The 27105-nt window shown below is 55.0% G+C and overlaps 1 protein-coding gene across 1 annotated transcript in view; it reads left to right on the top strand.

The window, feature by feature from the left end:
* The window catches only part of MCMBP (minichromosome maintenance complex binding protein), a 109161-nt gene that overhangs the window by 48177 nt on the left and 33879 nt on the right, over positions 1-27105 (top strand). The window contains exons 9-10 of the mRNA XM_073684599.1: positions 4860-5035; positions 5114-5237. Coding sequence (XP_073540700.1) covers positions 4860-5035; positions 5114-5237 — 300 coding nt within the window. The remainder of the gene's footprint in view (positions 1-4859; positions 5036-5113; positions 5238-27105) is intronic.

Raw genomic sequence — 27105 nt, forward strand, 5'->3', positions numbered from 1 at the left:
GGTGATTTTGTTGTCAGCACATTCAGCTTCTACAGAACAAAGTATTCAATGAGAAGATTTCATCCATTCACATCTAGGAGGGGGGATTTCAGGGGTCCCGATATTTTTTTTGAGCAGTGTGTATGTATATAATAAATAAAATATATATATATATATATATATATATATATATATATATATATATATATATATATATATATATATATATATATATATATATATATATATATATATATATATATATATATATTCTATCCAACTGAACGAACATTCCTTCGGAGGACTAATCCAGCTGCATCTATTCGGTGGTGACAGCAGGCAGTGTATATAGGCAGGCAGTGTATGTGGCAATCTGCAGTGCATATAGCACAAGAGGCTCCATTCCAGTTCTGTTGCTGCTGCTGTTACAGATATTTCTACAAATAGCCCCAGGTATCAGGGATAATGTTTTTTTTTTCATCTTAATCCTGATTGTTTGCTTAAAAAGCAATCCAGAGAACACCGTTTGTCTGCGCCATTTGCTTGTTGCCAGATTCTTTCTATATTACAGTGATTTAAAAATCCAGAAATTTGTAGTGAACGTGGAAAATATTGGCCTCCATTTAAATTTTGTTGCAGTGTTAGTGAAGTTATTGACACCAGGTCACTGAAAAATAGTTACCTACAGGCCAGCTATTTAAAACTGTGGTTTTCCGTCACACTTATCACATATCACTGCTGTTCAAATCCAACCATTTGTAGTGAGCGTGAAAGATACTGTCCTCCATTTAAAAATGGGCAAGGCACGTGGCAAGGGACGGGGAAGTGGACGTGATGGTGCATGCAGAGGACGAGGCCGCGGGCAAGCTGAAATTATGCCACAACAAACACCCACATCTTCTCGCCTGACCTTCCTGTCCCAATTAATAGGGGACCGCAGAACACCACTATTGAACCCAGAGCAGTGTGAAAAGGTTAATAGCAGATAATGCTTCCAGTCACTTAGCCACCACCACCACCACCACCTTGTCTTCCACATGGTCAAGTCTCAGTAGCCGTGAGTCTGGACCGCATATTCCTCACCCTGATCCTCCTTCCTCCCACCATGCCGAGTGCCCAGAGACAACTGATCCCACACTTGGACCCTCTGAAGAGTTGTTCACTTTTTCATTTATAGATTCGGGCCTCTCGCCCTCTCCACTTGGAGCGGAGCAAGAGGAGATCGCTTGTAGTGATGCCCAAATATTTGAGCAGCCACCGTCACGCGAAGGCGACAGTGGGAAACTGTCACAAGCGGTGGATGACGATGAGACACAATTGCCAGAAAGTCAGGAGGAGGACCAGGGTGTGGAAGTGGAAAATGAGGTGGTGGACGATGAAGTCACTGACCCATCCTGGCAAGGTGACATGCAGAGCGAGGACAGCAGCGCACAGGGGAGGGAGGCGTAGCACCACAACAGGCAAGAACAGGCAGTGTGGTGGCCACAGCCAAAAGGCGGGCAATCGTTCCCCGTAACATCAACACAGCGGAAGTTGCCAGTACAACTGTTAGGTCTTCCCAAGTCTGGTTGTTTTTTAAAGACTCTGCCGATAACCCCAAAAAAGCCATTTGCACCACCTGCCAGGCCAGCATCAGCAGGGGTGGCAAAACGACCAGCCTGACCACCACCAGCATGATCAAGCACATGGCAGCAAAGCACCCAACTAAGTGGGCCGAACCCCATGGTCCAGCAACAGTGTCTGCAGGTGACACCACTGCTTGTTCCGCTGTTGTGCGTGAACGTCCATCCCATGGCACATGCCAAGATGCCTCCCGCCCTGCACCTGTCATTGAACACACTCAACTAGCACCTTCAGCAAGCACGTCCTTGTCCCAGCGCAGCGTCCAGTTGTCCCTACCTCAGTCTTGGGAACGCAAGCGCAAATACGCAGCTAATGCCCCACAGGCCCACACTACTAAATTCACACATTTCGCGAATGCTTGCGCTACAAATGTTGCCTTTTAGGCTCGTGCAGACTGAAGCTTTCCGCAACTTGATGGCGGCCATCCCTCGGTACTTGGTCCGCAGCCGCCACTATTTCTCCCGGTGTGCTGTCCCCGCATTACACAAGCACGTGTCCCACAACTTTAGCCATGCCCTCAACAATGCAGTTACTGGGAAAGTCCACCTAACCTCGGACACGTGGGCAGGGACGGTACATCTCGCTGACGGCACTCTGTGTTAACGTAGTAGAAGCCGAGACCCATTCAGACGCATTCTGGAAGCACTGCCTCGGTCAAGCGGCAACAGGCTGTGCTGAAGCTAATATGCTTAGGTGACAAACCACACAACGCTGAAGAGTTGTGGACAGCTCTGAAAGAGCAGGCATAACTGTGGCTGACACCGCTGACCCTACAGCCAGGCATGGTCGTGTGTGACAATGGCCGGAATCTGATGGTGGCTCTGAGGCAAAACGAGCTCACAAACTTTCCATGCCTGGAACATGTGCTTAAACTCGTGGTTCAGCAGTTTCTCAAAACCTACCTGGATCTGTCGGATCTGCTTGTAAAAGTACGCCGCCTGTGTGTCCATTTTAGAAAGTCAGCTACAGCTTCCGCCACCCCTTGCCGTGCTTCAGCAGCATTTGCAGCTTCCAGCACACAGACTGGTGTGTGATGTCCCCACGCGTTGGACCTCTACACTGCAGATGTTGGGAAGGATTTGTGAGCAAAAGAGGGTGGTTGTTGACTACCAGAATCAACAAGCCATCGGTATTCAGTTCAGACTCCACACATAATACCTCAGGAGTGGACATGGATGTCAGACATATGTACCATGTTCCAAAACTTTGAGGACTCCACCAAGATGGTGAGCGGCGATGACGCCATAATTGGCGTCACCATCCCGCTTCTTTGTCTTCTGAAACTCTCTCTGCTCACAATCAAAGAGGATGCATTGCAGGCGGAGCACGATGAGATGGAGCAAGGAACCGTACAGGGTGATTACACACAGCCCAGCCTCATCTCATCCAAACGTGGATTGGGTGACAATGAGGAAGAGGAGGAGGAGGAAGAACTGGAGCTAGTTTCATGCGCTATAGACTTGTCGGGGAACTGTACTACCTGCACAATTGTCATACCGTCTTTTCAGGGTGGATGGACTGAGGACGGGGAGGAGGCGAGTATGGTCAGTCGTCCTCTTGGTGAGGACACTGAAGTCTTGCCTCTTTGCAGTCTGGCACACATGGCTGAGTTTAAGTTACGCTGCCTAGAGGTCTAACTCTATTCCCTTGCACCTCTGTCTTCGCACCCAGACATGGGTATACGCTTCCTGATTTTGTCTATTTGCTCTTGTCCTCCTCATCCTCCTCCACCACCATATGTACCATATCAACATATCTAAGTCTCTTGCAAGAGGCATTGGAGTTCCTCCAAATTTTTGGCAGCCGTTGCTTCACTGCATAGGCAAACACTATCGGAGACCCACTTCCTAATAGTGGGAACATTGTTTTTAGGAGGCCCTCTGACCTCTACGTCTCTTGCAAGGGGCATTGGAGTGCCTCCAAATTTTTGGCAGCCCTTGCAGTCACTGCATTCGCAATAATAGCATAGGAGACCCACTCGTTAATGGCAACAACAAAGCATAGCCGGCTGATGGCTCTCTAACAATAGCGGGGGCCGACTGCTGGCCTTTTAAAAATAGTAAGGGCCGCCTGATGGCCCTATAAAAATAGGTTTGTGACTTTGAGTCCCCCCATCATAAATGAAACAGGATGTGTCTGATGTGTCACACACCACATGGCCAGATAAGGTTGTAAAATGTTAAAATGACATTTCCCATTGAATGCATTTGCCTTGGTTGAAAGCAGTGCAAAAACGCTACGTGTGAACATAGCCCAAGGTGTCGAGAGTATTTTTGATTTTGGATATTTATTTTGCTTTATTTACAAGTCATGTTCCTTAACATATTTCCCAGGAAAATCCATTTTGGTTTAGTTTTTGTATGTTTTATTGTGAGTCCGTAAAAGTGGCGTAATACTCTGACAACCTTGTTGACAGCAGTGACCTGGGAGTCAGAAATGCTTCCAGGGGTCTTCCCCATGCTGTTCCCATGTCATATCAGCACTGTTCCCATTGATTTGGGCAATTTTTAGGCCCTCTGCAGACCGCCGGGGGGTGCCGCCTGAAAAATCCTGGAGTTTCCCATAGACTTTTATTGGGCTCGTTGCTCGGGTCGAGCACCCCAGTATTCCAATGTGCTCGACTCGAACAATGAGCAGCCGAGCATTTTAGTGCTCGCTCATCACTAGCGGTCACGCGCTACTGACGACTAAGGCGACGGGCGGTCACGCGCTACTGACGACTGAGGCGACGGGCGGTCACGCGCTACTGACGACTGAGGCGACGGGCGGTCACGCGCTACTGACGACTGAGGCGACGGGCGGTCACGCGCTACTGACGGCTGAGGCGACGGGCGGTCACGCGCTACTGACGGCTGAGGCGACGGGCGGTCACGCGCTACTGACGGCTGAGGCGACGGGCGGTCACGCGATACTGACGACTGAGGCGACGGGCGGTCACGCGATACTGACGACTGAGGCGACGGGCGGTCACGCGATACTGACGACTGAGGCGACGGGCGGTCACGCGATACTGACGACTGAGGCGACGGGCGGTCACACGATACTGACGACTGAGGCGACGGCCGATCACTCGATACTAGTGTCCTGTATACACGGGATATACACTGTATGTGGATGAGGGGTCATTATGGTGCTGATTGGGAGTGAGATCTCACGGGTTAGTGATCAGGAGCCGGCGCCCTCATGATTGCACTTCTGTAAGATCCGTCCTAGGACGTAGATGTAATGTGACGTCACTGGAGCCTGTTCTCTTGCAGTGACCTTGCGTCCTCTCTGCTGGACCCTACAGTGTGTATGGACACCCACGAGGAGCAGCGTTCGCACAGCCCCCCCACATCGCTCGTGCCCCGGATTCACGCCGTTGTGATCCATAAACTACCTCACACAAATCCAGTAATCCCGAGATCCATGGGTGAAACTGAGGAAAGCAAATGTAAGTAATGGCTGCCATCCACCTTCGATATCTTCAGCTTCACGGCTCCAGATGTATCATGTGTTTCTCCATTTCTAGGTGTTTCCAGTTTCATGTCCGAGCTGCCATCTGTGAGGTGTGAACTATTGGGATTCCTGACGCACGCTCTGATGGGTGACGGCCTGGCCGCGCAGTACCTCATCCTCCACCTCATCTCCACCGTGTGAGTATTACTGAGCAGCCCCTCGTGTATCGCCTGCGCCTGACGCAGGAGGCCGAGGCCCAGCAAGTCTAAAGCTCACTGACAATGTGTATATCCATGTGAGGCGAAGCTGTATCCACAGTGTGGGGTCTGCGGTGGTCCTGATACTGCCAATCACTGCTCTTGTAGGACCTCCAACATTGCAGAATACAAGGTCCATACAGTCTATAGGGCAGGATATAATGTGCAGTCAGCGATGGTGTAAACGGTCTGTGGTGTATGGACTATAACTGAACTAACTAGTGGCGGTGCAGGGAGTCGCTGCTCCCTCCTCCTGGTGCTGCACCAACTATTACAGGGAGTCGCTGCTCCGTCCTCCTGGTGCTGCACCGACTATTACAGGGAGTCGCTACTCCGTCCTCCAGCTTCTCCACAGACTGTTACTGGGAGTCGCTGCTCCGTCCTTCCCGTGCTGCACCAACTATTACAGGGAGTCGCTGCTCCGTCCTTCTGGTGCTGCACCAACTATTACAGGGAGTCGCTGCTCCGTCCTTCTGGTGCTGCACCAACTATTACAGGGAGTCGCTGCTCCGTCCTTCTGGTGCTGCACCAACTATTACAGGGAGTCGCTGCTCCGTCCTCCTGGTGCTGCACCGACTATTACAGAGAGTCGCTGTTCCGTCGTCCGGGTTCCGCACAGACTGTTATTGGGAGTCGCTGCTCCGTCCCCCTGCTTCCGCACACACAGTTACTGAGAGTCGCTGCTCCGTCCTTCGGGTTCCACACAGACTGTTACTGGGAGTCGCTGCTCTGTCGTCCTGATTCCGCACAGACAGTTACTGGAAGTCGCTGCTCTGTCCTCCGGGTTCCGCACAGACTGTTATTGGGAGTCGCTGCTCCGTCCTCCGGCTACCGCACACACAGTTACTGAGAGTCGCTGCTCCGTCCTTCAGGTTCCACACAGACTGTTACTGGGAGTCGCTGCTCCGTAGTCCGGGTTCCGCACAGACTGTTACTGGGAGTCGCTGCTCCGTAGTCCGGGTTCCGCACAGACTGTTACTGGGAGTCGCTGCTCTGTCCTCCGGGTTCCGCACAGACTGTTACTGGGAGTCGCTGCTCCGTCCTCCGGGTTCCGCACAGACTGTTACAGGGAGTCGCTGCTCTGTCCTCCGGGTTCCGCACAGACTGTTACAGGGAGTCGCTGCTCCGTCCTCCGGGTTCCGCACAGACTGTTAGAGGGAGTCGCTGCTCCGTCCTCCGGGTTCCGCACAGACTGTTATTGTGAGTCGCTGCTCCGTCCTCCGGGTTCCGCACAGACTGTTAAAGGGAGTCGCTGCTCCGTCCTCCGGGTTCCGCACAGACTGTTATTGGGAGTCGCTGCTCCGTCCTCCGGGTTCCGCACAGACTGTTATTGGGAGTTGCTGCTCCGTCGTCCTGGTTCCGCACAGACAGTTACTGGAAGTCGCTGCTCTGTCCTCCGGGTTCCGCACAGACTGTTATTGGGAGTCGCTGCTCCGTCCTCCGGCTACCGCACACACAGTTACTGAGAGTCGCTGCTCCGTCCTTCAGGTTCCACACAGACTGTTACTGGGAGTCGCTGCTCCGTAGTCCGGGTTCCGCACAGACTGTTACTGGGAGTCGCTGCTCCGTAGTCCGGGTTCCGCACAGACTGTTACTGGGAGTCGCTGCTCTATCGTCCTGGTACCGCACAGATTGTTACTGGGAGTCGCTGCTCCGTCCTCCGGGATCCGCACAGACTGTTACTGGGAGTCACTGCTCTGTCGTCCTGGTTCCGCACAGACTGTTACTGGGAGTCGCTGCTCCGGGTTCCGCACAGACTGTTATTGGGAGTCGCTGCTCCGGGTTCCGCACAGACTGTTATTGGGAGTCGCTGCTCCGTCGTCCTGGTTCTGCACAGACTGTTACTGGGAGTCTCTGCTCCGTCGTCCTGCTACCGCACAAATTGTTATTGGGAGTCGCTGCTCCGGGTTCCGCACAGACTGTTATTGGGAGTCGGTGGTCCGTCCTCCGGGTTCCGCACAGACTGTTACTGGGAGTCGGTGGTCCGTCCTCCAGGTTCCGCACAGACTGTTACTGGGAGTCGGTGGTCCGTTCTCCGGGTTCCGCACAGACTGTTACTGGGAGTCGCTGCTCCGTCGTCCTGGTTCCGCACAGACTGTTACTGGGAGTCGCTGCTCCGGCTTCCGCGCAGTCTGTTACTGGGAGTCGCTGCTCCGTCCTCCGGCTTCCGCACAGACTGTTACTGGGAGTCGCTGCTCCGGGTTCCGCACAGACTGTTACTGGGAGTCGCTGCTCCGGGTTCCGCACAGACTGTTACTGGGAGTCGCTGCTCCGGGTTCCGCACAGACTGTTACTGGGAGTCGCTGCTCCGGGTTCTGCACAGACTGTTACTGGGAGTCGCTGCTCCGGGTTCCGCGCAGACTGTTACTGGGAGTCGCTGCTCCGGGTTCCGCACAGACTGTTATTGGGAGTCGCTACTCCGGGTTCCGCACAGACTGTTACTGGGAGTCGCTACTCCGGGTTCCGCACAGACTGTTACTGGGAGTCGCTGCTCCGGGTTCCGCACAGACTGTTACTGGGAGTCTGCTCCGTCGTCCTGGTTCCGCACAGACTGTTACAGGGAGTCGCTGCTCTGTCCTCCGGGTTCCGCACAGACTGTTATTGGGAGTCGCTGCTCCGTCCTTTGGGTTCCACGCAGACTGTTACTGGAAGTCTCTGCTCCGTCGTCCTGGTACCGCACAGATTGTTATTGGGAGTCGGTGGTCCGTCCTCCGGGTTCCGCACAGACTGTTACTGGGAGTCGGTGGTCCGTCCTCCGGGTTCCGCACAGACTGTTACTGGGAGTCGCTGCTCTGTCCTCCGGCTTCCGCACAGTCTGTTACTGGGAGTCGCTGCTCCGGGTTCCGCACAGACTGTTAATGGGAGTCGCTGCTCCGGGTTCCACACAGACTGTTATTGGGAGTCGCTGCTCCGTCGTCCTGGTTCCGCACAGACTGTTACTGGGAGTCTCTGCTCCGTCGTCCTGGTACCGCACAGATTGTTATTGGGAGTCGCTACTCCGGGTTCCGCACAGACTGTTACTGGGAGTCGCTGCTCCGGCTTCCGCGCAGTCTGTTACTGGGAGTCGCTGCTCCGTCCTCCGGCTTCCGCACAGACTGTTACTGGGAGTCGCTGCTCCGGGTTCCGCACAGACTGTTACTGGGAGTCGCTGCTCCGGGTTCTGCACAGACTGTTACTGGGAGTCGCTGCTCCGGGTTCCGCGCAGACTGTTACTGGGAGTCGCTGCTCCGGGTTCCGCACAGACTGTTATTGGGAGTCTCTGCTCCGTCGTCCTGGTTCCGCACAGACTGTTATTGGGAGTCTCTGCTCCGTCGTCCTGGTTCCGCACAGACTGTTACTGGGAGTCGCTGCTCCGTCCTCCGGCTTCCGCACAGACTGTTACTGGGAGTCGCTGCTCCGTCCTCCGGCTTCCGCACAGACTGTTACTGGGAGTCGCTGCTCCGTCCTCCGGCTTCCGCACAGACTGTTACTGGGAGTCGCTGCTCCGTCCTCCGGCTTCCGCACAGACTGTTACTGGGAGTCGCTGCTCCGTCCTCCGGCTTCCGCACAGACTGTTACTGGGAGTCGCTGCTCCGTCCTCCGGCTTCCGCACAGACTGTTACTGGGAGTCGCTGCTCCGTCCTCCGGCTTCCGCACAGACTGTTACTGGGAGTCGCTGCTCCGTCCTCCGGCTTCCGCACAGACTGTTACTGGGAGTCGCTGCTCCGTCCTCCGGCTTCCGCACAGACTGTTACTGGGAGTCGCTGCTCCGTCCTCCGGCTTCCGCACAGACTGTTACTGGGAGTCGCTGCTCCGTCCTCCGGCTTCCGCACAGACTGTTACTGGGAGTCGCTGCTCCGTCCTCCGGCTTCCGCACAGACTGTTACTGGGAGTCGCTGCTCCGTCCTCCGGCTTCCGCACAGACTGTTACTGGGAGTCGCTGCTCCGTCCTCCGGCTTCCGCACAGACTGTTACTGGGAGTCGCTGCTCCGTCCTCCGGCTTCCGCACAGACTGTTACTGGGAGTCGCTGCTCCGTCCTCCGGCTTCCGCACAGACTGTTACTGGGAGTCGCTGCTCCGTCCTCCGGCTTCCGCACAGACTGTTACTGGGAGTCGCTGCTCCGTCCTCCGGCTTCCGCACAGACTGTTACTGGAAGTCTCTGCTCCGTCGTCCTGGTACCGCACAGATTGTTATTGGGAGTCGGTGGTCCGTCCTCCGGGTTCCGCACAGACTGTTACTGGGAGTCGGTGGTCCGTCCTCCGGGTTCCGCACAGACTGTTACTGGGAGTCGCTGCTCTGTCCTCCGGCTTCCGCACAGTCTGTTACTGGGAGTCGCTGCTCCGGGTTCCGCACAGACTGTTACTGGGAGTCGCTGCTCCGGGTTCCACACAGACTGTTATTGGGAGTCGCTGCTCCGTCGTCCTGGTTCCGCACAGACTGTTACTGGGAGTCTCTGCTCCGTCGTCCTGGTACCGCACAGATTGTTATTGGGAGTCGCTACTCCGGGTTCCGCACAGACTGTTACTGGGAGTCGCTACTCCGGGTTCCGCACAGACTGTTACTGGGAGTCGCTGCTCCGGGTTCCGCACAGACTGTTACTGGGAGTCTGCTCCGTCGTCCTGGTTCCGCACAGACTGTTACAGGGAGTCGCTGCTCTGTCGTCCTGGTTCCGCACAGAGTGTTATTGGGAGTCGCTGCTCCGTCCTCCGGGTTCCGCACAGACGGTTATTGGGAGTCGTTGCTCCGTCCTCCGGTTTCCGCACATACTGTTACAGGGAGTCGCTGCTCTGTCGTCCTGGTTCCGCACAGTTACTGGAAGTCGCTGCTCCGTCTTCCGGGTTCTGCACAGACTGTTATTGGGAGTTGCTGCTCCGTCGTCCTGGTTCCGCACAGACAGTTACTGGAAGTCGCTGCTCCGTCCTCCGGGATCCGCACAGACTGTTACTGGGAGTCACTGCTCTGTCGTCCGGGTTCCGCACAGACTGTTACTGGGAGTCGCTGCTCCGGGTTCCGCACAGACTGTTATTGGGAGTCGCTGCTCCGTCGTCCTGGTTCTGCACAGACTGTTACTGGGAGTCTCTGCTCCGTCGTCCTGCTACCGCACAAATTGTTATTGGGAGTCGCTGCTCCGGGTTCCGCACAGACTGTTATTGGGAGTCGGTGGTCCGTCCTCCGGGTTCCACACAGACTGTTATTCGGAGTCGGTGGTCCGTCCTCCAGGTTCCGCACAGACTGTTACTGGGAGTCGGTGGTCCGTTCTCCGGGTTCCGCACAGACTGTTATTGGGAGTCGCTGCTCCGTCGCCCTGGTTCCGCACAGACTGTTACTGGGAGTCGCTGCTCCGGCTTCCGCGCAGTCTGTTACTGGGAGTCGCTGCTCCGTCCTCCGGCTTCCGCACAGACTGTTACTGGGAGTTGCTGCTCCGGGTTCCGCACAGACTGTTACTGGGAGTTGCTGCTCCGGGTTCCGCACAGACTGTTACTGGGAGTCGCTGCTCCGGGTTCCGCACAGACTGTTATTGGGAGTCTCTGCTCCGTCGTCCTGCTACCGCACAGATTGTTACTGGGAGTCGCTGCTCCGGGTTCCGCACAGACTGTTATTGGGAGTCTCTGCTCCGTCGTCCTGGTTCCGCACAGACTGTTACTGGGAGTCGCTGCTCCGTCCTCCGGCTTCCGCACAGACTGTTAATGGGAGTCGCTGCGCCGTCCTCCGGCTTCCGCACAGACTGTTACTGGGAGTCGCTGCTCCGTCCTCCGGCTTCCGCACAGACTGTTACTGGGAGTCGCTGCTCCGTCCTTCGGCTTCCGCACAGACTGTTACTGGAAGTCTCTGCTCCGTCGTCCTGGTACCACACAGATTGTTATTGGGAGTCGCTGCTCCGGGTTCCGCACAGACTGTTATTGGGAGTCGGTGGTCCGTCCTCCGAGTTCCGCACAGACTGTTACTGGGAGTCGCTGCTCCGGGTTCCGCACAGACTGTTACTGGGAGTCGCTGCTCCGGGTTCCGCACAGACTGTTATTGGGAGTCGCTGCTCCGTCGTCCTGGTTCTGCACAGACTGTTATTGGGAGTCTCTGCTCCGTCGTCCTGGTTCCGCACAGACTGTTATTGGGAGTCGCTGCTCCGTCGTCCTGGTTCTGCACAGACTGTTACTGGGAGTCTCTGCTCCGTCGTCCTGGTACCGCACAGATTGTTATTGGGAGTCGCTACTCCGGGTTCCGCACAGACTGTTACTGGGAGTCGCTGCTCCGGGTTCCGCACAGACTGTTATTGGGAGTCTCTGCTCCGTCGTCCTGCTACCGCACAGATTGTTACTGGGAGTCGCTGCTCCGGGTTCCGCACAGACTGTTATTGGGAGTCTCTGCTCCGTCGTCCTGGTTCCGCACAGACTGTTACTGGGAGTCGCTGCTCCGTCCTCCGGCTTCCGCACAGACTGTTAATGGGAGTCGCTGCTCCGTCCTCCGGCTTCCGCACAGACTGTTACTGGGAGTCGCTGCTCCGTCCTCCGGCTTCCGCACAGACTGTTACTGGGAGTCGCTGCTCCGTCCTTCGGCTTCCGCACAGACTGTTACTGGAAGTCTCTGCTCCGTCGTCCTGGTACCGCACAGATTGTTATTGGGAGTCGCTGCTCCGGGTTCCGCACAGACTGTTATTGGGAGTCGGTGGTCCGTCCTCCGAGTTCCGCACAGACTGTTACTGGGAGTCGCTGCTCCGGGTTCCGCACAGACTGTTACTGGGAGTCGCTGCTCCGGGTTCCGCACAGACTGTTATTGGGAGTCGCTGCTCCGTCGTCCTGGTTCTGCACAGACTGTTACTGGGAGTCTCTGCTCCGTCGTCCTGGTACCGCACAGATTGTTATTGGGAGTCGCTACTCCGGGTTCCGCACAGACTGTTACTGGGAGTCGCTGCTCCGGGTTCCGCACAGACTGTTACTGGGAGTCGCTGCTCCGGCTTCCGCACAGACTGTTACTGGGAGTCGCTGCTCCGGGTTCCGCACAGACTGTTACTGGGAGTCTCTGCTCCGGGTTCCACACAGACTGTTACTGGGAGTCGCTGCTCCGGGTTCCGCACAGACTGTTACTGGGAGTCGCTGCTCCGGGTTCCGCACAGACTGTTATTGGGAGTCTGCTCCATCGTCCTGGTTCCGCACAGACTGTTACAGGGAGTCGCTGCTCTGTCGTCCTGATTCCGCACAGACAGTTACTGGGAGTCGCTGCTCCGTAGTCCGGGTTCCGCACAGATTGTTACTGGGAGTCGCTGCTCTGTCCTCCGGGTTCCGCACAGACTGTTACTGGGAGTCGCTACTCCGTCCTCCGGGTTCCGCACAGACTGTTACAGGGAGTCGCTGCTCCGTCATCCGGGTTCCGCACAGACTGTTATTGGGAGTCGCTGCTCCGTCATCCGGGTTCCGCACAGACTGTTAGAGGGAGTCGCTGCTCCGTCCTTTGGGTTCCACGCAGACTGTTACAGGGAGTCGCTGCTCTGTCGTCCTGGTTCCGCACAGAGTGTTATTGGGAGTCGCTGCTCCGTCCTCCGGGTTCCGCACAGACTGTTATTGGGAGTCGCTGCTCCGTCATCCAGGTTCCGCACAGACTGTTAAAGGGAGTCGCTGCTCCGTCATCCAGGTTCCGCACAGACTGTTAAAGGGAGTCGCTGCTCCGTCGTCCTGGTTCCGCACAGACAGTTACTGGAAGTCGCTGCTCCGTCCTCCGGGTTCCGCACAGACTGTTATTGGGAGTTCCTGCTCCGTCGTCCTGGTTCCGCACAGACTGTTACTGGGAGTCGCTGCTCTGTCGTCCTGGTACCGCACAGATTGTTATTGGGAGTCGCTGCTCCGGGTTCTGCACAGACTGTTATTGGGAGTCGCTGCTCCGTCGTCCTGGTTCTCCACAGACTGTTATTGGGATTCGCTGCTCCGTTGTCCTGGTTCTGCACAGACTGTTATTGGGAGTCGCTGCTCCGTCGTCCTGGTTCTGCACAGACTGTTGTTGGGAGTCGCTGCTCCGGGTTCCGCACAGACTGTTATTGGGAGTCGCTGCTCCGTAGTCCTGGTTCTGCACAGACTGTTATTGGGAGTCGCTGCTCCGTCCTCCGGGTTCCGCACAGACTGTTACTGGGAGTCTCTGCTCCGTCGTCCTGCTACCGCACAGATTGTTATTGGGAGTCGCTGCTCCGGGTTCCGCACAGACTGTTATTGGGAGTCGGTGGTCCGTCCTCCGGGTTCCGCACAGACTGTTATTGGGAGTCGGTGGTCCGTTCTCCGGGTTCCGCACAAACTGTTATTGGGAGTCGCTGCTCCGTCGTCCTGGTTCCGCACAGACTGTTACTGGGAGTCGCTGCTCCGGCTTCCGCGCAGTCTGTTACTGGGAGTCGCTGCTCCGTCCTCCGGCTTCCGCACAGACTGTTACTGGGAGTCTCTGCTCCGGGTTCCACACAGACTGTTACTGGGAGTCGCTGCTTCGGGTTCCGCACAGACTGTTATTGGGAGTCTCTGCTCCGGGTTCCGCACAGACTGTTATTGGGAGTCTCTGCTCCGTCGTCCTGGTTCCGCACAGACTGTTACTGGGAGTCGCTGCTCCGTCCTCCGGCTTCCGCACAGACTGTTACTGGGAGTCGCTGCTCCGTCCTCCAGCTTCCGCACAGACTGTTACTGGGAGTCTCTGCTCCATCGTCCTGGTACCGCACAGTCTGTTACTGGGAGTCGCTGCTCCGTCCTCCGGCTTCCGCACAGTCTGTTACTGGGAGTCGCTGCTCCGTCCTCCGGCTTCCGCACTGTCTGTTACTGGGAGTCGCTGCTCCGTCCTCCGGCTTCCGCACAGTCTGTTACTGGGAGTCGCTGCTCCGGGTTCCGCACAGTCTGTTACTGGGAGTTAGCTGCTCCGGGTTCCGCACAGACTGTTACTGGGAGTCGCTGCTCCGGGTTCCGCACAGACTGTTACTGGGAGTCGCTGCGCCGGGTTCCGCACAGACTGTTACTGGGAGTCGCTGCTCCGGGTTCCGCACAGACTGTTATTGGGAGTCGCTGCTCCATCGTCCTGGTTCCGCACAGACTGTTACTGGGAGTCGCTGCTCCGTCCTCCGGTTTCCGCACAGACTGTTACTGGAAGTCGCTGCTCCGTCCTCCGGTTTCCGCACAGACTGTTACAGGGAGTCGCTGCTCTGTCGTCCTGATTCCGCACAGACAGTTACTGGGAGTCGCTGCTCCGTCTTCCGGGTTCCGCACAGACTGTTATTGGGGGTCGCTGCTCCGTCATCCGAGTTCCGCACAGACTGTTATTGGGAGTCGCTGCTCCGTCATCCGGGTTCCGCACAGACTGTTATTGGGAGTCGCTGCTCCGTCCTTTGGGTTCTGCGCAGACTGTTACAGGGAGTCGCTGCTCCGTCATCCAGGTTCCGCACAGACTGTTAAAGGGAGTCGCTGCTCCGTCCTCCGGTTTCCGCACATACTGTTACTGGGAGTCGCTGCTCCGGTTTCCGCACATACTGTTACTGGGAGTCGCTGCTCCGTCGTCCTGGTTCCGCACAGACTGTTACTGGGAGTCGCTGCTCTGTCCTCCGGGTTTCGCACAGACTGTTACTGGGAGTCGCTGCTCCGTCCTCCGCTTTCCGCACAGACTGTTACAGGGAGTCGCTGCTCCGTCCTCCGGGTTCCAGACAGACTGTTATTGGGAGTCGCTGCTCCGTCCTCCGGGTTCCGCACAGACAGTTACTGGGAGTCGCTGCTCTGTCGTCCTGGTACCGCACAGATTGTTATTGGGAGTCGCTGCTCTTTCGTCCTGGTTCCGCACAGACTGTTACAGGGAGTCGCTGCTCCGTCCTCCGGGTTCCAGACAGACTGTTATTGGGAGTCGGTGGTCCGTCCTCCGGGTTCCGCACAGACTGTTACTGGGAGTCGGTGGTCCGGCTTCCGCACAGACTGTTACTGGGAGTCGCTGCTCCGGCTTCCGCACAGACTGTTACTGGGAGTCGCTGCTCCGGCTTCCGCACAGACTGTTACTGGGAGTCGCTGCTCCGGCTTCCGCACAGACTGTTACTGGGAGTCGCTGCTCCGGCTTCCGCACAGACTGTTACTGGGAGTCGCTGCTCCGGCTTCCGCACAGACTGTTACTGGGAGTCGCTGCTCCGGCTTCCGCACAGACTGTTACTGGGAGTCGCTGCTCCGGCTTCCGCACAGACTGTTACTGGGAGTCGCTGCTCCGGCTTCCGCACAGACTGTTACTGGGAGTCGCTGCTCCGGCTTCCGCACAGACTGTTACTGGGAGTCGCTGCTCCGGCTTCCGCACAGACTGTTACTGGGAGTCGCTGCTCCGGCTTCCGCACAGACTGTTACTGGGAGTCGCTGCTCCGGCTTCCGCACAGACTGTTACTGGGAGTCGCTGCTCCGGCTTCCGCACAGACTGTTACTGGGAGTCGCTGCTCCGGCTTCCGCACAGACTGTTACTGGGAGTCGCTGCTCCGGCTTCCGCACAGACTGTTACTGGGAGTCGCTGCTCCGGCTTCCGCACAGACTGTTACTGGGAGTCGCTGCTCCGGCTTCCGCACAGACTGTTACTGGGAGTCGCTGCTCCGGCTTCCGCACAGACTGTTACTGGGAGTCGCTGCTCCGGCTTCCGCACAGACTGTTACTGGGAGTCGCTGCTCCGGCTTCCGCACAGACTGTTACTGGGAGTCGCTGCTCCGGCTTCCGCACAGACTGTTACTGGGAGTCGCTGCTCCGGCTTCCGCACAGACTGTTACTGGGAGTCGCTGCTCCGGTTTCCGCACAGACTGTTACTGGGAGTCGCTGCTCCGGTTTCCGCACAGACTGTTACTGGGAGTCGCTGCTCCGGGTTCCGCACAGACTGTTACTGGGAGTCGCTGCTCCGGGTTCCGCACAGACTGTTACTGGGAGTCGCTGCTCCGGCTTCCGCACAGACTGTTACTGGGAGTCAGTGGTCCGTCCTCCGGGTTCCGCACAGACTGTTACTGGGAGTCGGTGGTCCGTCCTCCGGGTTCCGCACAGACTGTTATTGGGAGTCGGTGGTCCGTTCTCCGGGTTCCGCACAGACTGTTATTGGGAGTCGCTGCTCCGTCGTCCTGGTTCCGCACAGACTGTTACTGGGAGTCGCTGCTCCGGTTTCCGCACAGACTGCTACTGGGAGTCGCTGCTCCGGTTTCCGCACAGACTGCTACTGGGAGTCGCTGCTCCGGTTTCCGCACAGACTGCTACTGGGAGTCGCTGCTCCGGTTTCCGCACAGACTGCTACTGGGAGTCGCTGCTCCGGTTTCCGCACAGACTGTTACTGGGAGTCGCTGCTCCGGTTTCCGCACAGACTGTTACTGGGAGTCGCTGCTCCGGTTTCCGCACAGACTGTTACTGGGAGTCGCTGCTCCGGTTTCCGCACAGACTGTTACTGGGAGTCGCTGCTCCGGTTTCCGCACAGACTGTTACTGGGAGTCGCTGCTCCGGTTTCCGCACAGACTGTTACTGGGAGTCGCTGCTCCGGTTTCCGCACAGACTGTTACTGGGAGTCGCTGCTCCGGGTTCCGCACAGACTGTTACTGGGAGTCGCTGCTCCGGGTTCCGCACAGACTGTTACTGGGAGTCGCTGCTCCGGGTTCCGCACAGACTGTTACTGGGAGTCGCTGCTCCGGGTTCCGCACAGACTGTTACTGGGAGTCGCTGCTCAGGGTTCCGCACAGACTGTTATTGGGAGTCGGTGGTCCGTCCTCCGGGTTCCGCACAGACTGTTATTGGGAGTCGGTGGTCCGTCCTCCGCCTTCCGCACAGACTGTTGTGGGGGTCGTGATGACATTCCACTCGTCCTCCAGTCACTCCAAATTCAAACTATGAGCATGGGTCAACCATTCAAAGAATGAGTCAGACAACAAGCTGGTTCAAGCTCAGAGCATGCTCAGAAGACTACTACAGTCAACGTCCTCAGCATTGTTCTGCGTTTATTTTTACATACACAAATCTAAATACACTACATAATGGGAGGGAAAAGGGGTTGTCCGAGGCGGGGTAAACCATGAAAGTCCAGTGTCTGGCCACTCCTGATTGGTCCACATCTCCTTATCTCAGTCTCTGGGCAGATATTGCAGCCGTCAGCTTATAATCTTGTTTCGTTTCTCTGAAATAAGTCTTGGCAACACTGGAAATGTCTTAGTTTAAGTTTCGATTTGAGTAATTACGTAGCAAGGAAAGCTTATTGTTATATGACACAAAATGGTGGTTAGTACATTAGCAAAAAAGCGTATAAAAGTTACAAGAATATAAAAGTTACAAATATATATATTCTCTTTTTCCCCGACATTCCCCCCTAAACACTAAGCTTTCCTTTGCTTCGGGGCCTTTGAGACTGTCCATGTGTGGGGAGAGGGGAGGTGGATTTCTTCACCCAATCATCTTAGAAGCTGCCCCCTTATGGGACGCCCCCAGACAATCGAGCCCTATCCTGGGTGACACATGGAGTTCTCCCAACTGTCCCTAAACTAAATCTCTCAATTGGACTTTGTTATGGGGGGGGTCTGGTTAGACTTGTTCAAAGAAGTGTATTTCTCTATATAAGGGGACTATGCAGCACAGGACCACCAGGCCCAATACTAGTAGACCTCCCATTACTAGACAAACTTGTTGGAGGAATCCCTTGAGCCCTCCCAACCAACCTGAGAAGAAGGAGGTATCTACCCCTGTGTGGTAGCTGTCCACCCTGGGACAGACAGTAAGCATATGGAAAGGATATAGAAGAAGGTAGTCATCTTTTATAGACTCGTTCTGTCTCTCTTGCAGTGGGAGGCGTGAATCCAGGTGCTCTTGCCCTCAAGCTTCAGAGCCGTCGGGGTGGTGAGAAGCACAGTGTACGGTCCCTCGAACCGCGGCTGGAGGCAGTCTTTCCGGACAAACTTCTTCACATACACTAGATCGCCTGGGATGAAATCATGTACTGCATCACCTGTAGATTCTGGGAGAGAAGCAGATACTGGAGAGCGGGTGTTAGTCAATTCTCTAGACAAGGCAATCACAAATTTTACCACTCTATCATGTGTTTCAGACAACTCTTGGGGCCTAATCTCTCCTATCTTGGGTGGGGTCCTAAACAAAATTTTATAGGGAGTCAGCCCATGTTTGGCTTGAGGAGTGTGTGTGATATGATACAATACTATGGGGAGTAGGTCGGGCCAGGGGAGGGGATGATCTTGGGTCATTTTCAAGAGCTGGGTCTTGAGTGTGGAATTCATTCTCTCCACTTTGCCTGAACTGGCAGGATGGTATGGAGTGTGGAGGCCCAAATCTGTTCCCAACATGTTCCAGAGTTCTTCGTAGATATTTGTTGTGAAAGCTGGTCCTTGATCCGATTCTATGATTTGGGGAACTCCAAATCTGCAGGCAATTTCGGTGATCAGTTTCTTGGCTGTGACTTTAGCAGTCATGTTGACAACCGGGTAGGCCTCGGGCCAGGCTGAGAACATATCCACGGCTACCAAAACCTACTCCTATTTTCTTGCTTTAGACATTTGGATATGGTCGACTTGTATTCTCTGCCAAGGGTAGTCTGGTTTAGCCAGGTGTTGGAGAGGGACCCGTGCCGTACACGTTGGGTTGCAGGTAGCGCAGACAGAGCAGGATTTTGAGTACGCAGTCACAGTGGAAGAGATTCCGGGTGCAAAGTACAGTTTCTTGATACATGCCAAGGCTTGATTCTTTCCTCTGTGTGTAGGCCCGTGAGCCCATGCTGCCACAGCTGAGTATATGCGTCTAGGCAAGCAAGGCTTCCCATCCACTTGGTAAAGAGTCGAGTTGACCTTTGAATCTTTGCGACCTGCCAGCATGGCTCCTGCCGCTTTCCACTGCTTAACTTCTTCGGTGGGGGTCTTCCTTTGTTCCTCACACAATTTTTCTTCAGGCATCCTGACGCCCTTGGATTCCACCCGTGTCTCCGCTGGACTTGTATGGTCTTCCGCCGGCTGTTCCTTGGCTCTTGCTCTAGTGAGCGCCACAGCTACGGTTTGCAGAGTCTCTCCCATCTCTTCTTCCTTTTCCTGCCACTTTGATGACACATTCTTCACTGCTGCAGTCTTGGCTGCTTGGTCAGTTAGGTGGTTGCCCCTGGCTTCTCTGGATTCTAGTCTTCCATGAGCCTTGACCTTCATAACAGCAACCTGAATGGGTAGTTCCAGGGCCTTCATTAGGGCCTTAATCCATGAGGCATGTTTCACTGGTGTACCTGCAGCTGTGATGAATCCTCTAGACTTCCACAAGAGTCCAGGATCATTGCAAATTCCATGTCCATACCTGGAATCGGTATATATACATATACGCCTTTGTTCCTGCTGCCAGGTGGCAGACCTCTGTGAGAGCCACAAGTTCAGCTTCTTGTGCAGACATGTATGGTGGTAGAGCTTCAGCCTTGAGGACTGTTAGGTCTGTTGTGACAGCATATCCCGTGTGGAACCTCCCTTGAGGGTCTGCGAAACGGGATCCATCAGTCCATAGGTGCAAGGCAGGGTCTGCGAGCGGATGTGCCACCATATTCTCTGGAGCAGAAGTCTCTTCCTGCAAAATTTTTATACAATCATGAGGTTCCACCAATGGACCTTCACCCTCTTCACCTTCCCCCCTAGAAGGTGGAGGCAAAGTGGCAGGATTGATAGTCAGACATCTGGTCAGCTGACTTGTCAAGGAGGATGTGAGCAGCGTGGAACGCCTTAAGGCATGGGGGGGGCAGTTCGGGCGACAGGGTCCAGGCGGGCTGAGTAGTAGCCCAAAGGCCGATACTTATGATCATAGCGTTATGCTAGAACTCCAGAGGCATGACCTTCCGATTCCGAGACAAAAAGGTGAAATGGCTGAGTATAGTCTGGTAAGCCCAAGGCCGGGGCAGAGACAACAGCCTGTTTAAGGCGGTCAAAACATAGTCTGTGTTGATGAGAAACACGTGGATTTTCAGCATGAAATCAAACTGAGCCTTCATCCCTGAGACAGTCGTACAGAGGTTGCATGAGCTTTGAGGCATCAGGGATCCATTGCCTGCAGTAAGTGATGAGGCCAAGGAAAGTCTGCATAGCGGAATAGGTGGTTGGGAAGGTGATATCCATGATGGCTTGCTTTCTTTCTTCAGTCAGATGTCTAGCACCTTGTGATATACAATGTCCGAGGAAAATGACCTTGGGCAGACACCATTGGACTTTGCCTTTCGAGACTTTACAGTTAGCTGAGTGAAAAAACCAGAGAAGGGATTCTGACATCTCTGGCAAATTTTCTTCAGTGCCACAGAGTAAAAGATCATCCACATACTGTAGAAGGGTGACCTGAGGGTTCTCTTGAACCCATGGCTCCAGAATAGACTTCATAGAATGAGTGAATTGGTTAGGAGAGTTCTGGGCTCTTTGAAAGGTGAAAACAAAAAGAAACCACGAATCTTCATGTAAGGGTATACTGAAGAAGGCGTTGGCCAGATCTAACACCGTAAACAAAGTGGCCGTTGGAGGCAGCTGAGACAAGAGGGTGTTTGGGTTGGGCACCACTGGAGTTTCTAAAATGGTAGCTGCATTGACGGCTCTGAGATCCTGAACCAACCGGTATCTTGGAGACTCTCTCGGAACGGTTTTCTTTTTTACAGGAAAGAGGGGTGTATTGCATGGAGATACACATCTGACAAGGACTCCTGATTCCAGGAGGGAAACGATTTGGGTACCCAAGTGTTGTTCTTGTGCAGCCTTGAGGGGGTATTGTGGCAACCGTGGATACCTGTGTCCAGGCTTGAGGTGTACTCGGACCGGGGGAACCTGCAGGAGGCCGACGTCCTCTGGCCCACTGGACCACAGAGAGTTAGGTTGTATGGTCATCATCATGAGAGGGAAGGCTTTAAGAACACAGCGGTCTTCAGTCCCTTGTTCGGAATGAGGGTCCCGCAAAAGAAGCTCCATACCATGGTTTCCGAAGGTAATTATTGCCTTCATCCGCTCTAAGAGATCGGTTCCCAACAGATTGACAGGACAAGTTTCAGAGACCAAGAATCTTGTGAGTACTCCGGTGAACGGTCCTGCAGACACAGGGACTGTGAGTGGAGAGGAAATATGTTGGCCTTCCACCCCAACACAGGTGAGGGTATCCGGTGATAGGGATACAGAAGGAGGGAGCTGTGCAGAGGAAATGACAGATGTGGCCGCCCCAGTGTCCACCAGGAACTCCAGTGGTTGATGGTCCACCTGTAAAGTGACAGTCTCTGAGGATGTGGTCAAGGCTACCACACTCCCAACATAACATTCATCCTTCAGAATCACGAGGTTGTCTTCTGTTTCTAGATGATCCCTTGTCATCTCTTCTGTCTTGTCTTCTATATGTGGGAGGAGTATCATCACCTGTGCCTTTAACCATTACCCACTTGATTCCATGTTGGTTACCAGGGAGGGGGTGGGTAGCTTTCTTGAGCTTGATATACCATGGCAGGAGCGGTTTTCTTCTTTGGCTTAGTATCCTTTTCCATTTTTAGCATTGATTTTTGGAAAGCTTTAACGATATCCACCGCGTCGTTGAAAGAAGAAGAACGAATCTCGGGCCGTACTCTCAGGACTTCATCTCTGAGAGCGTCTTGTAGGCCATCTATTAGGGCCTGAACCAACAGGGCGGCCTGCGTCTTGACGTGAGGACTGTATCCAAGATCCTCAAAATGCATGCTGAGTCTTGCAGCATATCTTTCCACAGATTCATCAGGGTCTTTTTGAACATCTTGTACAGACCCAGCTTGATCTGACAAGCGATCCTGAGCCCAGACTTTTAACTGTTTCATGTATTCTAGGCCGGATTCATACGTACTAAGGGGTCCTGCTTTTGTGGAATCCATGGCCTTTTGAAAGCTCTCCGTTTTCGGCTAAGTGAGCCTGGCATTCTGCAGCCAGAGTAGAACCAGCAGCAAGGGCAATTTTACGAACCAATCCTCCAGCATGGCTCATACAGGTGTTTGCAGGGTTGACTATGGCCCCCACCCGATGTGTAAGGATGTCACCATAGCCTATTGACAGAGTGACAGAGCGTCCTGATGGGTCTACTAGGTTCCGGGAGCGGCAGGGGTCCCAAACTTCTGAGAGGCTGGGGGGTGGTGTTCTTTCAGCAGTTGCTTGGAGCAAGGGCCGGAGTACGGGTAATGGATGTGGGGTGGAGGATGCCATAGGAGACGTATGGGGTAAAGGAGGGGGGGCTGGAGTATCTTGAGCCCATCCCTCATCTGGCTCCGTATCGTCTTGAGTAACAGTATGTTGGCGGAGGGAGAGCAGTCTGGCCTGAAATTCTGGGGAGTTGAGGAGGATATCCCCAGGGTTGTGGGTGACTCCCATAGGAAACAGGGGAAGCGTCTCAGCATCGTGGACTGGAGCAGAGGGTGTCACATTAGTTTCAGATGGGTACTCTGGGACTACGGGCTTTTCCACCTGTGCTGGTGGCTGGTAATATGCACCGGACGGATCTAGTAGTGGATATAGGCTGGATTGGGGCTTTCCGGGCCTCCCACAACAAGTAAGAGGTGTAGTAAGATGGCCGTGGGAGGGAGGAGTTAAAATGGAAGTGGGATTATTCTTGGAGGCAGGAAAAGGTGTAGTAAGATGGCCGTTGGAGGGAGGAGGTGGGAGTGGGGGTGGGATTGTTCTTGGGGGCAGGAAAAGGTGTAGTAACAGGCATCAACGGGGTTACGGCCAATTTGAGGGCACATAACAAATCACAATCTGCAGCTTTCATGTATCCGAACAAAGGCTCGGCATTCTCTGTTCCCCCCTGCACCATCTACTCTAAGATGTGTTTGCAGAAATCCTCACCCAACTTTCCCAACTTCTGTGTAACACATTCTTTCCAAACTGAAGACTAAAGCCTGCCTGTACTGGATAAGCTTATCATGTTATACAAATTCCTAACATTCTTCTTGCCTTCCCGTAACTCCACTAATTGGCTTAACTCCCACAGCAGCATTCCGCAACTTACGAGATCTTTCAAATTTGAATATACACAACATTTTCTTATAGAATGCAATGATCTGTCGCGACTCAGATCACTGGTGCAGCCGACAGGTCGCCACTCCTCAGTGTAGAGGCACCTCTCAATACACCGATAAGACAGAGAGTAACCTCTCAATCTGTCCCTTCCCTAACCTTGAATGGCGACTTTACAGTACGACTCACCACGGCACCCTGACAGCAGAACCCCTCCTTATGAGGTTTCTCTGTATAAGACGAAGAGCACTTCTCAATTCGTCTTCTTTCCTACTACGGCACCACCCGTCAGTGTAGAGTACACCTCTCAATACACTAATAAGACAGAGAGTAACCTCTCAATCTGTCTCCTTTCCTAACACGGCATCACCCGTCAGTGTAGAGTCACCTCTCAATACACTGTTTCCTAACCTTGACTTTACAGCAGTCTCTGTATTAGACGAAGAATACTCCTCAATTCGTCACAGATTCTGACAGTACAACACCTTACACTACAATTCAGGAATGCTTTGAAACTTCGACTATCAGTTACGGGAGGCAGCTATCTAAGAAAAGTACAGTGACCGGGGGAGGAGGAGGTGGTGTGCACACGAGCACGCGCAGGCATGCGACGTCACTCGGTTTAACACTTGCTGGTTCAGGACGTGGTGCGGGACGCCCAAGGTCTCACCACTCGACCGGTCACCCACCCAGATCCAACCTGACAACCCCACAGAAACCGCTGCGGCTGACACACAGGCAAGTGAGACATATAAAATACATCTCAACTTACCGTGTTCGATGGAGGTTGATCAGGCCTCAAATTCAGCCACCGCGGTCACCACCAGGGAAGTCAGCAATATGGGTCCAGGAGGGCGGCGTACCGCTAGCCACGCCCCACGTTGGGCGCCATTTGTGGGGGTCGTGATGACATTCCACTCGTCCTCCAGTCACTCCAAATTCAAACTATGAGCATGGGTCAACCATTCAAAGAATGAGTCAGACAACAAGCTGGTTCAAGCTCAGAGCATGCTCAGAAGACTACTACAGTCAACGTCCTCAGCATTGTTCTGCGTTTATTTTTACATACACAAATCTAAATACACTACATAATGGGAGGGAAAAGGGGTTGTCCGGGGCGGGGTAAACCATGAAAGTCCAGTGTCTGGCCACTCCTGATTGGTCCACATCTCCTTATCTCAGTCTCTGGGCAGATATTGCAGCCGTCAGCTTATAATCTTGTTTCGTTTCTCTGAAATAAGTCTTGGCAACACTGGAAATGTCTTAGTTTAAGTTTCGATTTGAGTAATTACGTAGCAAGGAAAGCTTATTGTTATATGACACAAAATGGTGGTTAGTACATTAGCAAAAAAGCGTATAAAAGTTACAAGAATATAAAAGTTACAAATATATATATTCTCTTTTTCCCCGACACTGTTACTGGGAGTCGCTGCTCCGTCGTCCTGGTTCCGCACAGACTGTTACTGGGAGTCGGTGGTCCGTTCTCCGGGTTCCGCACAGACTGTTATTGGGAGTCGCTGCTCCGTCGTCCTGGTTCCGCACAGACTGTTACTGGGAGTCGCTGCTCCGGCTTCCGCACAGTCTGTTACTGGGAGTCGCTGCTCCGTCCTCCGGCTTCCGCACAGACTGTTACTGGGAGTCGCTGCTCCGGGTTCCGCACAGACTGTTACTGGGAGTCGCTGCTCCGGGTTCCGCACAGACTGTTACTGGGAGTCGTTGCTCCGGGTTCCGCACAGACTGTTATTGGGAGTCTCTGCTCCGTCGTCCTGGTTCCGCACAGACTGTTACTGGGAGTCGCTACTCCGTCCTCCGGCTTCCGCACAGACTGTTACTGGGAGTCGCTGCTCCGTCCTCCGGCTTCCGCACAGACTGTTACTGGGAGTCGCTGCTCCGGCTTCCGCACAGACTGTTACTGGGAGTCGCTGCTCTGTCCTCCGGCTTCCGCACAGACTGTTACTGGGAGTCTCTGCTCCGTCGTCCTGGTACCGCACAGATTGTTATTGGGAGTCGCTGCTCCGGGTTCCGCACAGACTGTTATTGGGAGTCGGTGGTCCGTCCTCCGGGTTCCGCACAGACTGTTACTGGGAGTCGGTGGTCCGTCCTCCGGGTTCCGCACAGACTGTTACTGGGAGTCGGTGGTCCGTCCTCCGGGTTCCGCACAGACTGTTACTGGGAGTCGGTGGTCCGTCCTCCGGGTTCCGCACAGACTGTTACTGGGAGTCGGTGGTCCGTCCTCCGGGTTCCGCACAGACTGTTACTGGGAGTCGGTGGTCCGTCCTCCGGGTTCCGCACAGACTTACTGGGAGTCGGTGGTCCGTCCTCCGGGTTCCGCACAGACTGTTACTGGGAGTCGGTGGTCCGTCCTCCGGGTTCCGCACAGACTGTTACTGGGAGTCGGTGGTCCGTCCTCCGGGTTCCGCACAGACTGTTACTGGGAGTCGGTGGTCCGTCCTCCGGGTTCCGCACAGACTGTTACTGGGAGTCGGTGGTCCGTCCTCCGGGTTCCGCACAGACTGTTACTGGGAGTCGGTGGTCCGTCCTCCGGGTTCCGCACAGACTGTTACTGGGAGTCGGTGGTCCGTCCTCCGGGTTCCGCACAGACTGTTACTGGGAGTCGGTGGTCCGTCCTCCGGGTTCCGCACAGACTGTTACTGGGAGTCGGTGGTCCGTCCTCCGGCTTCCGCACAGACTGTTACTGGGAGTCGGTGGTCCGTCCTCCGGCTTCCGCACAGACTGTTACTGGGAGTCGCTACTCCGTCCTCCGGCTTCCGCACAGACTGTTACTGGGAGTCGCTGCTCCGTCCTCCGGCTTCCGCACAGACTGTTACTGGGAGTCGCTGCTCCGGCTTCCGCACAGACTGTTACTGGGAGTCGCTGCTCTGTCCTCCGGCTTCCGCACAGACTGTTACTGGGAGTCTCTGCTCCGTCGTCCTGGTACCGCACAGATTGTTACTGGGAGTCGCTGCTCCGGCTTCCGCACAGACTGTTACTGGGAGTCGCTGCTCCGGCTTCCGCACAGACTGTTACTGGGAGTCGCTGCTCCGGCTTCCGCACAGACTGTTACTGGGAGTCGCTGCTCCGGCTTCCGCACAGACTGTTACTGGGAGTCGCTGCTCCGGCTTCCGCACAGACTGTTACTGGGAGTCGCTGCTCCGGCTTCCGCACAGACTGTTACTGGGAGTCGCTGCTCCGGCTTCCGCACAGACTGTTACTGGGAGTCGCTGCTCCGGCTTCCGCACAGACTGTTACTGGGAGTCGCTGCTCCGGCTTCCGCACAGACTGTTACTGGGAGTCGCTGCTCCGGCTTCCGCACAGACTGTTACTGGGAGTCGCTGCTCCGTCCTCCGGCTTCCGCACAGACTGTTACTGGGAATCGCTGCTCCGGCTTCCGCACAGACTGTTACTGGGAGTCGCTGCTCCGGCTTCCGCACAGTCTGTTACTGGGAGTCGCTGCTCCGTCCTCCGGCTTCCGCACAGACTGTTACTGGGAGTCGCTGCTCCGGCTTCCGCACAGACTGTTACTGGGAGTCGCTGCTCCGGCTTCCGCACATACTGTTACTGGGAGTCGCTGCTCCGGCTTCCGCACAGACTGTTACTGGGAGTCGCTGCTCCGGCTTCCGCACAGTCTGTTACTGGGAGTCGCTGCTCCGTCCTCCGGCTTCCGCACAGACTGTTACTGGGAATCGCTGCTCCGGCTTCCGCACAGACTGTTACTGGGAGTCGCTGCTCCGTCCTCCGGCTTCCGCACAGACTGTTACTGGGAATCGCTGCTCCGGCTTCCGCACAGACTGTTACTGGGAGTCGCTGCTCCGGCTTCCGCACAGTCTGTTACTGGGAGTCGCTGCTCCGTCCTCCGGCTTCCGCACAGA

The sequence above is a fragment of the Phyllobates terribilis genome, unplaced genomic scaffold (assembly GCF_046119375.1).
Source record: "Phyllobates terribilis strain yellow unplaced genomic scaffold, ASM4611937v1 Scaffold_5__5_contigs__length_657084704, whole genome shotgun sequence".
NCBI lineage: Eukaryota > Metazoa > Chordata > Amphibia > Anura > Dendrobatidae > Phyllobates > Phyllobates terribilis.